At 41.6% G+C, this 13,994-nt stretch overlaps 1 protein-coding gene across 1 annotated transcript in view; it reads right to left on the bottom strand.

Moving 5' to 3' along the window:
• Window positions 1-294: 294 nt before the first annotated feature.
• LOC149436867 (prostaglandin D2 receptor-like) overlaps window positions 295-13,994 on the bottom strand; it is a 69,225-nt gene continuing 55,525 nt past the window's right edge. Inside the window, exon 2 of the mRNA XM_089661366.1 lies at window positions 295-825. Within this exon, the coding sequence (XP_089517492.1) occupies window positions 604-825 (222 nt within the window). The 3' untranslated portion in view covers window positions 295-603. The remainder of the gene's footprint in view (window positions 826-13,994) is intronic.

The raw sequence follows: 13,994 nt of genomic DNA on the forward strand, positions 1-13,994 counted from the left end.
TCCACTACATCTCTTCCAAGCACCATTCCATATATTAAACAGTATAATCTATTTACTACATCTCTTTGTAGCCCTATAATATTATCCATTTACAATTTATTTTTGTCACCTCTTTCCACTCCATTGTATAATTCTTCTAAATTGTTTCCTAAATGCTTTCCACCTTCTGACTATTCTAATAAAGCAATTCTTTACTAAGACCATTTATTTCTGGTTTATGTCTTTCAGCATCTTATTCTGTCATTCCAGATTCACATTCATTTATTTATATAAAATATGTAAACATTTTTATCATATGTATATTTTATATATAGTCACAGTGTACACCAACATTCATCTCTTTACATTCTAAACGGCTAAATCTTAAACTAGTTTACTGTGCATCCATGACTTGACCAGTCTGGACTTCCTGCAGAAAAGTCTGCATAGAAGAAAATATTTGTCCGGGCAATAATTTATTGAAAGCAATTGCTTGTTTAGGTAGTTTCATAATAGTCTGTAAGTTGACCATGTCATTGAGGCTTTATGCATTACTAATCTTCCCACAATCCAAGAAGGGAACCTTCATCAGACCAGCTCCTTTGTTGTCAGTCAGTATTTACATTACAAGTAACTTTTTGTGCTTTCTTCAAGTAGCTGAGAATTTGTGTTGCTTGGTTGGTGAATTTTGCTACATAGATTGTGAACATGAGTGTGGAACTTTGACGTCCTACAAATGATAAACATCCACGGATCTACTATAGAATTCATAGACAGGAACCGTAAGACTATCAGATCGGCGTATTCATTTTTTTCAGCTGTGAACGCCGCAATGTAGACTCGAACCTGCGGGAAAAATACAGAACAGTTAAAATCAAATGACGTAGTGACATAATGAAAATCAACAGTAAGATAACAGGTCAAAATTCTTAATCGTGATTACAAAAAATGGGTAGGGTTTAGGCCTTTCTGTGATGCATTTGCAAAGCTTTCGACAGGCTTTAGGCTCCATGCACACTGGACTAGTTCCCTTGGCAGAAAAAAAAAATTTACATTTTTGTACAGGTATTTAAGAGTGTTTACATTTTTTTTTTCCTGCCAGAAAAATACAAAACAGAAGGGTTTTTTTTTCTGCTTCTAAACGCTGAGCTTAAAACCTCCTAACGTGCATAGACACATAGGATGACATTGAGCTTCTTCTACAAGCAAAACACAAAACTTGTTAAAGCATTTTCTTTAAGCCAGTGTGCATGGAGCCTTAAGCAGTTTTGTTGGAAACTGTAAAGCAACCTTCAGCTCCAGTTCGGGAAGGTTTTGCACAGATCCTCAAGTGGTGCATGCATTCCCTGCATTGAGGTACAAAACTCCCCACTAAATGTTCCTCCTACCCCCCCCCCAAACATTTACCCGAATCCTGTCCCGGCTGCAACTATCCTCCTTTCACTTACTACTCTCACAGGAGTCTCGGGCAACAGCTAGAGCCATAGAAGGGAGCTGGTGATGTGGCCAAACTGTATGTGTCTATGGACGCACACAACCCAGCTCAGGAGCATTCCTGCACAGGTGCCCCATAGCACATGGCTTGTTATGGGGGCACCCTCAGGAAGAAGCAGACAGCACCAACAGGGTACTCCAGAAGAGGAGGTAAGGAACAGCTGGCTGTTCAAAAAAAAATCATCTATGGCCATCTTTAGTTGGAAGGATGGGACCTGACAGCACTGGTAGTTGCTAGGGGTGCTCAGGCAACAGCAGAAGCAGATATAACACAGAAATGGCCTTTACGGTAACCTCCCAGAAGCCTTTTGGACCTGAAAATCACCAAGAAAATAGCACTGAAATTTTAATATGGATTTGGATAATCGACTATGTGAATATAATTGCACACATGGATGAAGGGGTTTAGGTACATTGCATGCTTCTACCTTATCTGCGCCTGCTCACCCCCAGTCCACCGTACTAGTCCTCTAAAGGTGCGGCACAAGCTTTGATATTCTGAAAGTCAAAACTGGCGAAAGGCTAACCATACCCACCTCTCCCTTTCTACCAGGCTGCAGTGGAAGTGCTAAGGACCAATGACTGGCTGCTTGCGCACCAAGCTCTGCATATGTTTTTCAGTGCGCTAAGGTGTCAGGAGAGGACAGATGAGGTACATACTGGTGCCTGCTGGTGACTGTGGTTTGAGTTTGCTTTTTCTTTGGAGCACTTCAATTGTCAAGGTCAGCCTAAGGCTAAGGTTAAGGTAGGGTTGAAGATATGTGAGAGACCTTTTGTAATTTGTGTTTTTTTTTTTCGTTCTGAAAACCCTGCGGTACGAACCACAAGCTCCGCGTTCTGATTGTCGAAAACAAAGCACCATTACAAAATGTCTATCATATGTAAGCTGTAAATGTTTCTAACACCATTCATGGGCATAGACTGTGAACCTTTAGCTTGCCAAAAAAGTGATGTTCGTTTCTTCCAAGAAAACATGAATGGATACATGTCTTAATTAGCATTGTTGGAATGAACTTTTAGTCCTACTTTTGCACAGTGGAACATTTTTTCCAGGGAAACGTTTAGTTACACAGCTGTACGGTGATGAATGGAATGAAAACAACCATGCACAGAAGGAAGGGTGCAATGCATCAACTGGCTGTGGTTGAAATAACTATGGCAGAAGGGTCATGGGTAATGTTTAAAATGAAATTATCACGTGTCAGAGAATCTTTGGTGGATTTACTCTAAAGGAAACCTCTCCTGAGTGATGTATTGAGGAGGCTGCCATTGGCTTCAATACTTTAAGATGCTGACCTGGAACAGACAGGCTGATTAGAAAGTCCAAACTGCCAAAATATGTACCAGTGTCATTGGATCAGCATACCAACCACCTCTGTTGTCCAGCACTGGTCCTCTTTGAGGTTGGATGACTTCCAGCATCCTTCAACCCGCTTCCTGTAAGCCAAGGGAGTCATGGACACACCCGCTGGAAATGTGTCACCATGGTGTTCTAAGTTCACGGGAGAGTGCTGCAGAGAACAGCTCAGTGTCATTAGGGAACATCTACTGCCATATTAATTTACAGGCGTACCTCGGTTTTACGAACGCCTCGGTTAACGTAATTTTCAGTTTACGAATGAAAATGCATTGAAAATAACGCCTTGGTTTACGAATTTGTTTCGCAATACGAAGCAAGTTTCCCCAGGATGAATTGTGCCTGGGAGGTTTAGAATGCCGGCCCGTGCCTTAAAAGTGCACTTTAAAAAGAATTTTGAACAGATAAAACTTTTTTTTTTACTTTTTTCTGACCTCCGGAACGGATTAACTGGTTTTCAATGCATTCCTATGGGAAACCGTGTTTTGGTGTACGTACTGTACTGATTTACCCCTGGTTCACATATATGCGGCTGTGCGGGCCGCATTTTGCGTGGGCATGAGAGCCCATTCATTTGAATGGACTCCCATGACCCGGGACACGCAAGTCCCTGCACTTTTTCTGAAAACGCAGTCTGTACGGGAACCTCGGTTCACAGTACGGTTGCGTTTTCCAGTGCAGGCAGCGTGCCATTAGAGTTAATGGCAACTGCCCGCGGGTCATTCCTCTGTGCAGGTGGTGCGGCTGCGTGGTTTTTTGTGCGGATCTGCAGTGGCACCACCCGCACAGATGTGAACCTAGCCTTAGTGCTACTGGTACAGTTGCAAGAAAAAGTATGTGAACCCCTTGGGATTATGTGGAGTTTTGCATGAATTGGGCATAAAATGTGCTCTGAACGTCATCTAAGTCACAACAATAGAAGAACACAGTCTGCTGAACATAATACTACACAAACATTAGATGTTGCCATGGTTTAATTGCACATAACATGTAAACATTCACAGTGCAGGGAGGAAAAAGTATGTGAACCTTTGGACTTAATAACTGGTTGACTCTCCTTTGGCAGCAATAACCTCAACCAAACATTTCCTGTAGTTGCAGATCAGACCTGCACAACGATCTGGAGTAATTTTGGACCACTCCTCTTCACAAAACTGTTTCAGTGTAGCAATATTCTTGGGATGTCTGGTGTGAATCGCTCTCTTAAGGTCATGCCACAGCATTTCAATCGGGTTGAGGTCAGGACTCTGACTGGGCCACTCCAGAAGGTGTATTCTGTGCTGTTGCAGCCATTGTTTTGTTGAATTACCTGTATGCTTTGGGTCATTGTCCTGTTGCATCACCCATCCTCTGCGGAGCTTCAGTTGGCGGACAGATGGTCGTACGTTTTCCTGCAAAATGTCTAGATAAACTCTGGAATTCATTTTCCCATCAATGACAACAATCCGTCCAGCCCTGAGGCAGCAAAGCAGCCCCAAACCATGATGCTCCCTCCGCCATGTTTTACAGTGGGGATGAGGTTTTGATGTCGGTGTGCTGTGCCTTTTTTTTCTCCACCCATAGTGTTGTGTGTTCTTCCCAAACAACTCAATCTCGGTTTCATCTGTCCACAGTATATTTTGCCAGTAGTGCTGTGGAACATCCAGGTGCTCTTTTGCAAACTTCAAACGTGCTGCAATATTCTTTTTGGACAGCAATGGCTTCCTCCGTGGTGTCCTTCCATGTACTCCATTCTTGTTTAATGTTTTCCTTATTGTAGATGTGTCAACAAAAATGTTAGCATGTGCCAGAGATTTCTGTAGGTCTTTAACTGACACTCTGGGATTCTTCTTTACCTCATGCAGCATTCTGCGCTGTGCTCTTGCAGTCATTTTTATAGGACGACCACGCCTAGGGAGAGTAGCAACAGTGCTAAACTTTCTCCATTTGTAGACAGTCTGTCTTACCGTGGACACATGAACATCAAGGCTTTTGGAGATACCTTTGTAACCCTTTCCAGCTTCATGCAAGTCAACAATTCTTGATAGTAGGTCTTCTGAGAGCTCTTTTCTGCGAGGCATGGTTCACATCAGACAGTGCTTCTTGAAACCAGTAAACCCAAAACAGGTGTGTGTTTTTTAAGGGCAGGACAGCTGTCAGCAACACATCCAATATCATCACACTGATTGGAGTCAAGGTTGGCTCACTCCTGGCTCCAATTAGCTCTGGAAGAAGTCATTAAGCTAGGGCCTCACATACTTTTTCCTCCCTGCACTGTGAATGTTTACATGTTATGTGCAATTAAACCATGGCAACATCTAATGTTTGTGTAGTATTATGTTCAGCAGACTGTGTTCTTCTATTGTTGTGACTTAGATGACGTTCAGAGCACATTTTATGCTCAATTCATGCAAAACTCCACGTAATCCCAAGGGGTTCACATACTTTTTCTTGCAACTGTATGCTTGCTGAACTACTGACACGTCACACTGGGGATGTTTGTGCTGCCAATAAACATGTCACATGTTATCTGTGTTGCAAATCCGTTAACTTGAGAAAGAAAATAATACTAATACAAAATTCTGTTTAATTGTTTTAATCAATTTACTTTTTTATATTGATAATTTTTATTGATCATGTTTTTGTATTGTTGGTCTTTTATTGTTTTCTATTATGAACAGATTTTATTTCCCTGTCTGGAGTGAATGTGAATGAGCTCTTTTGGTTTTCTTCAGTGATCTTTGGAGGTTTACAGCCATACTTGTACCTACGGACCCATCCTCTCCCATCTCACAGATTTTTTTTCTTTCTTAAGGGATGCTGTAAATTTCACAGGACCTTGCACTCCATTATTTACACTCTCTCCTGACCCCTGCATTCTGTGTTACACACTCCTGACCTTTCCACTCACTGCATGTCAGGGCAGGAGCTGAGGAACGGACAGGCAGGCCTAATAACAATGTAACGCACTGGCTGACGACAACCACCACCCACAGACCGAAGTCCCTCAGGGCGCGGAGTCTAAGTCTCAGGCTGCCCTTCACCAGGGCCCCTGATGGTGGGGATGGACTTGACGCAGCCAGGAACCAGGTCGCGGCCCCCGAGACACCTCAGTTGTGGTAATGGCCGCCGCCAATGGCGTGTAACTGGTGGAAAAGACAATAGAGTAGTCAGGCAGGCCGGGTCAACAACAACGGGACAAAACGGTACAGGACAGCAGACGAGAATCACAGCTCACGAGCCAAGTTCAGCAACAGAGGGTCAGATCAAAGGAGAACACAAAGAATAGTCGAGTCACAAGCCGAGTCAGATTCCAGGAGAGTCACGAGAGTCAGAACAGAGTTATAGCAACACAAAGACACAAGACACAAGTGCAAAGAGCATGTGCGGACCACAGGCTTAAATGTAATCAGCCACACCCCTCTGGGGAATGGACCTCAGAGACCTGAAGGCATAAAGGATTCCCACCATGCTCAGCAGAAATCCAAGATGGATGCCAGCACATGGAGTAACATAACCTCTGGGAACAGGTAGGACCTTGACACTGCATTACATACTCCTGATCCCTTTACTCTGAGCGTTTCACACTTTATACTCTTGCACTCCATGCATTGCCCCCGACTTTTTCTCTCTGTGAAATACACACTCCAGATCCCTGCTCTCTGTGTATAACACACTTCTTATCTCTGCACCATGCATTCTTGCCCCCTGTGTTCAGCATTACACAGTCCTGACCCTTGTGATCCGTGCTTTACGCACTCCTGACCCTTGCACTCTGTCTTACACACTCTCTTGCCCCTGCAGTTTGTGCATTATGCCTTCTTGACCCATAGCAGAGTAGTCTCAGGTTTTATTTAACAATATCCCTTTAAGACCTTCCTACTGTTACCGCAATTCTGTCACAGTTAGTTGCAGGTTTTGTTAGTCCCGGTTTTGACAGGTATTTGTTTTTTTTGTTCATGTGCCCCTGTTTTTGAAGTGTATAAAAACCTACAACCAATAAAGTAGTTCCTCTTTGCACCTACTGTAAGTAAGCTAGTGTCATCTAGTTCTTGGGTGCAATTCCCAGCTATAATAACTTGTTCCTGTGTTCCAGAGGCGAGGAAGCAGCTCTCTGATGGAAGAACCCAGGCGGTCCATCACAGGGGCCACAACAGAAAACAAAGAAATGTCTGTAGCAGGATTACAGACGGCAATTTAAAATTTGGTAGCTGCTCCCTCAGTCTATGTAAAGCTTTAATGCTTAAAAGATGAGTTCCGGGCATAGATTTTTTTTAATAGTTACACTGATCCAGCTTGAACCAATGTAACTGTGCACATTTCATACCTGGACGAACATTTTAGAAGCTGGATATCACTGTAGTCAACACAGATCTCTTAACTTGCTTTGGTCCCTTACCGAGCAGCTGACCTACTGAACATAGGAAGTTGGCAGCTCAGGATGGACGCCATTCAGAGAATGCTTTAGATTGTCTCAATTAATGTAAAGCATTCTCTGATTGGATAAGGTGGAAAAGGCAGGGTCTTTAAAAAAAAAAAAGAAGACAGAGTCTATGAATCACTTGGTCTTTTTGTTGTCTTTTGTTTGCATTCACTGTTTGATGTTTCTGTCTTCCTATTAGAACAGGACTGGGCAGGGGGCATTTGCCCCCAGGCCAGTATCAAAAAGATGTGATGGGCCGGTGGCCCCGAGTGGAGATACTTCACCATTCATGCATTGACCAGACCAGGACTTAACAGACTTAAAGGACTTATAGGCAGTAGCCATAGAGGCTGGGCATTATAACGGTCTGTTCCCTGTTTAGACATGCAATCACAGCATCAGGCAGAGGGAAGTCCTCCACCAGCGGATTCCTGTGCACCATTGAGATATCATGTAATTAAATATTGAGAGACACAAAGGAAGCTGATGCTGGCAGATGTGAAAATAGGTCACAATAAACACCCACTTTTCACCATACCCAACAATATCTGCAGCACTATGGCACACTTTGTGTTACACCTTCCTTAGCCTACACAAATCTGTCTATCATTAAAGGACCACCTGGTTAAGTTTACCCTCACTTCAGGCTAAAGGTTCCCAGTCCTATTCTGGTGCCTATGTTTTAATGTATTCATTCTTCATTGACTATATGACTATCGATGTTTGGACTGGTCAGTCTACTTCGATCTACTCCTCATGCTGTGAGGAGAGGTAGGCTCGCTATGTTGTGGGCAGGGTCAGTTTCCCATACATATGGGGTACCTGTTTAGATGTGTGACCTGCCCATTGATCCCCAGGACCATTAGCCCTACTGATTGTAACAGAGTTTTGAATATACAAAAAAAAATCATGTAAAATATCATTAAGAGCAAAAAACTAAATTAAAATATATAAAAAAGAAAATATACAAAAATGAAAAAGAAAAAAGAAATATTAAAAAATTACAAATTAAATAACAGAGCCTCAATTAAGTCTATCTCACTATAGAGGTTGAGTGAATGTGCACTAGTAGACCCTTAAATTAAATTTACATTAGTAGGGGAATATAGAAAATATAGAACCATAATTTAAGAGGGTGATTGTATTATTAGGATATAACAAATCAATCCCTAAATACAAATAATCCCCCCAATGAAATTGGGTATAGCTTCAATTGTGTAATGGGAATTTGTATATGGCCTCATCAGTGTGCAATATTAGCTAATAAGGGAGACATCCCATTTGGGCAACTGTCATGGAATAATAATCGATAATGTTAAGGGGGGGTACACCTTATCACTCCGGTGTTTGGAATAAGCTAACAATTTTGTACCACATAATTGTCCCTTTATGGATTTGTTAAATGATGAAGCCCTAGTAAAAAGGGCGAGATATATGTTGATGGGAATAGGTTTGTTGTGAGAAGGACAACAACATGGTTAGACACAAAGGGGGCCCCCATGATCTAAGGTAATACCCCTCTCTGTCGATCTTAGCCTATTCCCTAACAGCATATAAAGATAAAATCTCTAGTAATCTGTGAGAAAACAATTCAGATCTATATCTTAATTTAACCCTTTTGGGTCCAGGGTTTGCAGTCTGTGAATCCATTGGGTTTTCATCTGGGAAATTGTTGTGCTCATATTTGTACCCCTCCTATGTTTGGAGACCTTATCTATTCCCCAGAATTGTAAGTAACTGGGTTCTTGATTGTGTTTTTAGTCGGAAATGCTTCTTGATATTTTTAATATGTTCTCCTATGCGTGTGGACAATTTTTCTTGTAGTTCTGCCAACGTATTGCAATTTGCACAGACACGTGAGTAAATAGGTGACATATCTTGAATCAAACGTGATGAACTTTTTGATAGCATATGTTTCTCCTGTCACATATGATGTGAAACTGTCAATCCTTTTGCTCTCTCTAACCGCCCTACATGCCTTACATCTCTACATTGCTGCAAAAGGGGCCCAAACCAAGTATTGAGTACATATGCATGCTTCTACTTTTCAGAGGTCCGATATTGTTCTATGTACAATCCTTGTTTTATTGACTGCATGTAATATTCTCATTTTCTGAGATTGTGGATTTGGGGTTTTCATGAGCTGTAAGCCATAATCATCACAATTATGACAAATCACGGCTTGAACTATCTTGCTTTGCATGTAATGAGTCTATCTCATATATTAGTTTCACCTTTTCAGTTGCAATACTGAAATAAATGAACTTTTGCACGATATTCTAATTTTTCGAGTTTCACCTGTATATAAATGTGGGCTTTTCTGGTAAAATTTGTTTCAAAGTTTGATCCCTCAATAGAATGAGCCAGTTTCTACCAATTATCTTTTCTAGTTCCTTATACTGTAAGTTGAAACCCGTTATAAATGCTAAATCTGTGCCTGAACATTTCTTATGTTTGGGTACCAGCAGTACGTCCCAATCCATATTTACAACCTGATCTATTATTTGTTCCAACTCTGCTTTTTTATATCCCTTCTCCAAGAATCTATTTAGTAATTCCCTGATTGCTCATTGTAGTCCTCCCTCCTGCCACAGTTTCTCCTTATCTTCATAAACTGACCCTTGAGAATAGCTTTCAGCCATTCCAGGTGATGACAACTCCTTTTGGAGATATATCCATTTCCGTGTCTTTAAAATAGGTCCTCGTGCCTAATCTTTTATCATTTAGGAAAATTTCCAGATCCTCCCATTTATTAAGGAAGATAGTAGCAACAGTCGGGGCATATCTAGCTCCCATGGCTACGCCCTTAATTTTGTTGAAGAATTCTCAATTGTACCAGAAGTAGTTGTTGGTCATAGCCATCTCTAACCCTTCTAGTACAAATTCTTTCTGGGGGGGGGGGTGCTAAAGTAGAGTATTTATGAAGTGCCCATTTGGTGGCCTCAAGGGCGTCCGCTTGTTTTATGTTTGTATAATGGGATTCCACATCTACCGTGACCAACAAAGTTTGTCCTGTTGTGTCAATACCTCTTAATAGATGAGATCCCTACTATCCCTAAGGTACGCCTTACCCCTTGCGGCCATATCCTGTGAGAAATAATCAATGTATTCTCCCATTCTAGAATGCAGTGAGTTTATGCCACTAAGGTCTTCCTGGAGGGTTAGTTTGGTTTTTATGTATCTTTGGGACCTGATATATAACTGGTAGCCTAGGAACTTTGGGTAATAGATATCTGGCCTCCTTCTTATTTAGAATACCATAGTTACTCCCTTTTAATTAGTTTTGTTAATGTACCTTTAGTTTATTGGAGGGGTCTGTCAGGGATCCTGCAGCGGTAGCCTCTAGCACTCCACAGACCGGAATCCCCCAAGGCGAGGAATCTAAGCTCCGACTTGCTTGTTCACCAGAGCCCCTGATGGTGGGGATGGACTTGGAGCAGGCCAAGACCAGGTCGCGGCCCCTGGGTTCACCCAGCTGTGGTAGAGGCACCATTGAAGGTGTATAGCGGGTAAGACTCTGATGTGAGGAGGTAACTGAAGCAGCGTCGGGCAGGCCGGGTCGGTAACAGTGGTGGCGGTGTAGTACAGAATCAGCAGGCAGAGGGATAAACAGGTCACAAGCCGGGATCATCAACAGGAGGTCAGAACGTATGGGGTTAAGCAGGAGAATGGTCAGACAAAACCAGGGATCAGAGCAGGAGACGGACAGCAAATCAGGATCAGGCAGGGTCGGCAACAAACAATCTACTCACAGGAACTCAGGAACACAGATAAGACCACACGGCACTTGAGCATTGCAAGAGCTGGGTTTAAATAGTCCGCCCGACTCCTGACAGGCGCTCCTGGGTCCTAGTGCTTGCCCAGCGCCGTCATTTGTGACAGGCGCGCCTGGGTCCTAGTGCCCGCCTGCCTGTACGTTTTGTCAGGATTCTACGCATGTGCAGATTCGATCGCTGCGGCGATCTTCCCATTCCCTGACAGGGTCTCTTTCTAATTTTTTATATGTGGTAGAATCTTGTAGTATCCACTGTATTCCCTTCTCATATTGTACTTTAGATAAGATTACTAGGCTTCCCCCCTTATCGGCGGGTCTAATTACTAGGTCTTTATTTCTTTCTAAGGACTTTATTGCCTCCCATATACTCTTAGAGTGAATTTTGGCTCTGTTGACTGAAATATTAGATATATCTTCCTGGACCATATTTTAAAAACTTCTATATACTGGTAATTAGAAGTTTTAGGGTGAAATGTGAACTTATTCCTTAAGCCCGTATGTGAGTACTCATCACTTGCACTCTGTTCTCCTTTATGCAGATTTTCTAAGAAGAATTTTTTAATATTAAGCTTTCTAGCAAATTTTTACACATCATTAAATGCCTCAAATTTATCGAGATGTTTGCTTGGAGCAAACGTTAATCCTTATTTAATAGAACAAATTCTTCATGTGTAAACTTGATAGATGTTAAATTGAAGATGCCTGATTCTAAGTCTCTCTTTTCCTTTTTCTTTCTTCCCCTCTACACCCCCTCCTCCTTTTTGTCTGGGGTTTGATGGATGTATTTGGGGTAGGGACGATTGTAGGGTCTGGGTGTCTGATGATTTTATCTTTATATGCTGTTAGAGAATAGGACAAGATCGACAGAGAAGGGTATTCCCTTAGATCATGGGGGTCCCCTTTGTGTCTTTCCATGTTGTTGTCCTTCTCACAACAAACCTATTCCCATCAATATATACTTCGCCCTTTTCACTAGGGCTTCATCATGTAACAAATCCATAAAGGGACAACAATTATGTGGTACAAAATTGTTAGCTTATTCCAAACACCGGAGTGTTAGGGTGTACCCCCCCCCCCCTTAACATTATCTATTATTATTCCATGACAGTTGCCCAAGTGGGATGTCTCCCTTATTAGTTAATATTGCACACTGATGAGGCCATATACAAATTCCCATTACACAATTGAAGCTATACCCAATTTCATTGGGGGGATTATTTGTATTTAGGGATTGATTTGTTATATCCTAATAATACAATCGCCCTCTTAAATTATGGTTCTATATTTTCTATATTCCCCTACTAATATAAATTCAATTTAAGGGTCTACTAGTGCACATTCACTCAACCTCTATAGTGAGATAGAATTAATTGAGGCTCTGTTATTTAATTTGTAATTTTTCGATCCTTATTTTTTCTTTTTCATTTTTGTAAATTTTTTTAAATATTTTTTTATATTTTAATTTAGTTTTTTGCTCTTAATGATATTTGACATGATGTTTTTATTTGTACATTCAAAACTCTGTCACGATCAGTGGGGCTGATTGTTTTATTATTGTTGAAAGTTATGTACATTTTCATGGATAAAACAATTTACCGCAGCAGTATGTGCGGCCTGTTACAATTTAAAGATATCTGACAAGTCGGCCATTAGTCCTGAACTGTTCGATGAGGTTGTTAGCCCAGTCTTTGTAGCTATCCAATCAGTGAGAGCTAGCCCCTACTTAATTAGCCAGGATAGGGCAGTCGTCACTTCCTGAAGACCCCGCCAGGCGAAACATACATCGAAGCGTGATTCCGTCACTTCCAGGTTCCGGTGACATCACGTCCGGCCCAGCGAGAGTGAGGCTTGGAACGCATGTCAGCCATTTTCGGAAATACATAGGCTGTACATACTGGTGCTGGTTAGCAAGGCACCTGCACATGTGACTGCATAGCTTTCTTTTACTTATTAAATTTAATCAATAAATGCTGCACTTAGAACGTCTTAATTTATTTGGTTTATCGAGTTGCTTAGAAACATTCCTCTAAAGGCAAGGAGAGCCTGATACAGAGTATCCATCCACTGTTGGTTTACTGGAAATCATATGACCATTCCCTTGGGGCCATGTCCTGTGGGATGTCGTTGACTGTTAGGAACACCTTAGGATAGCCAGAGTAGGACCTTTCTGCATACATTATCAAAATGCGCCTTTGACCACCGTAATTGGGGTCAAATTAGCTTGGTGAATGAGCAATCCACTTATTTTTACTGGCACGTAGTAAAGACACATGGACTCATGGCTTACAGCACTGCATCCTAAAAGGACTGTTAATTTTTAATGAGATATCACGTTTATCTTTAATGGTTATACATTGATTAAGACATTTATTAGGAGGATTTAACACTACATTTATTGGTATTGGTCTTAATATGTAGTGAGATGTTTTTGATTATATGTTTTTTTTGTTGTATAGCGCCTACCTATTCACTATTGATATATGTACAAGTGTCATTTCACTTTTTAGGGGTAGCTGTAAATCCACATTGCTGACACAGCGTGGGCACAACACTTATTATTTAGCACACTATCACTTGGCGCCATAATAATACCATTTAATTATATTCAAATGAATGGGCTGCTGTGCCCATGCAAACACAGGCCACCCAGTTTCCAATAGTGGGAACTGGGCCTAATGGCAGATGCCTACCACTGATAACAAAAGCAAATCCCTTGCTTTTCAATGGAAGACACCTATGTCTCTCTTCAGTATCAATGTTGCCATTGTACTGCTCACTAGAAGATGTTACATCATCTGGGCAGAGAGATTAGTAAATTCTGGCATTCAAGGATACTATGACTGCTGCATGGGCTGCTCACATGCTCCTCAATGTGCTGTGATGTACATAAAGTCCAACTCCAGTGATAATTAAACTCCTGGCTTGCAGTGGAGTTTGCCTGCACTGCAAGAGTTTAATGATCTTTTAGACATTGGAGATTTGGAAAA

Source organism: Staurois parvus, unplaced genomic scaffold, assembly GCF_062004578.1.
Source record: "Staurois parvus isolate SC_StPar_1 unplaced genomic scaffold, SC_StPar_1.0 ptg001329l, whole genome shotgun sequence".
Taxonomy (NCBI): Eukaryota; Metazoa; Chordata; class Amphibia; order Anura; family Ranidae; genus Staurois; species Staurois parvus.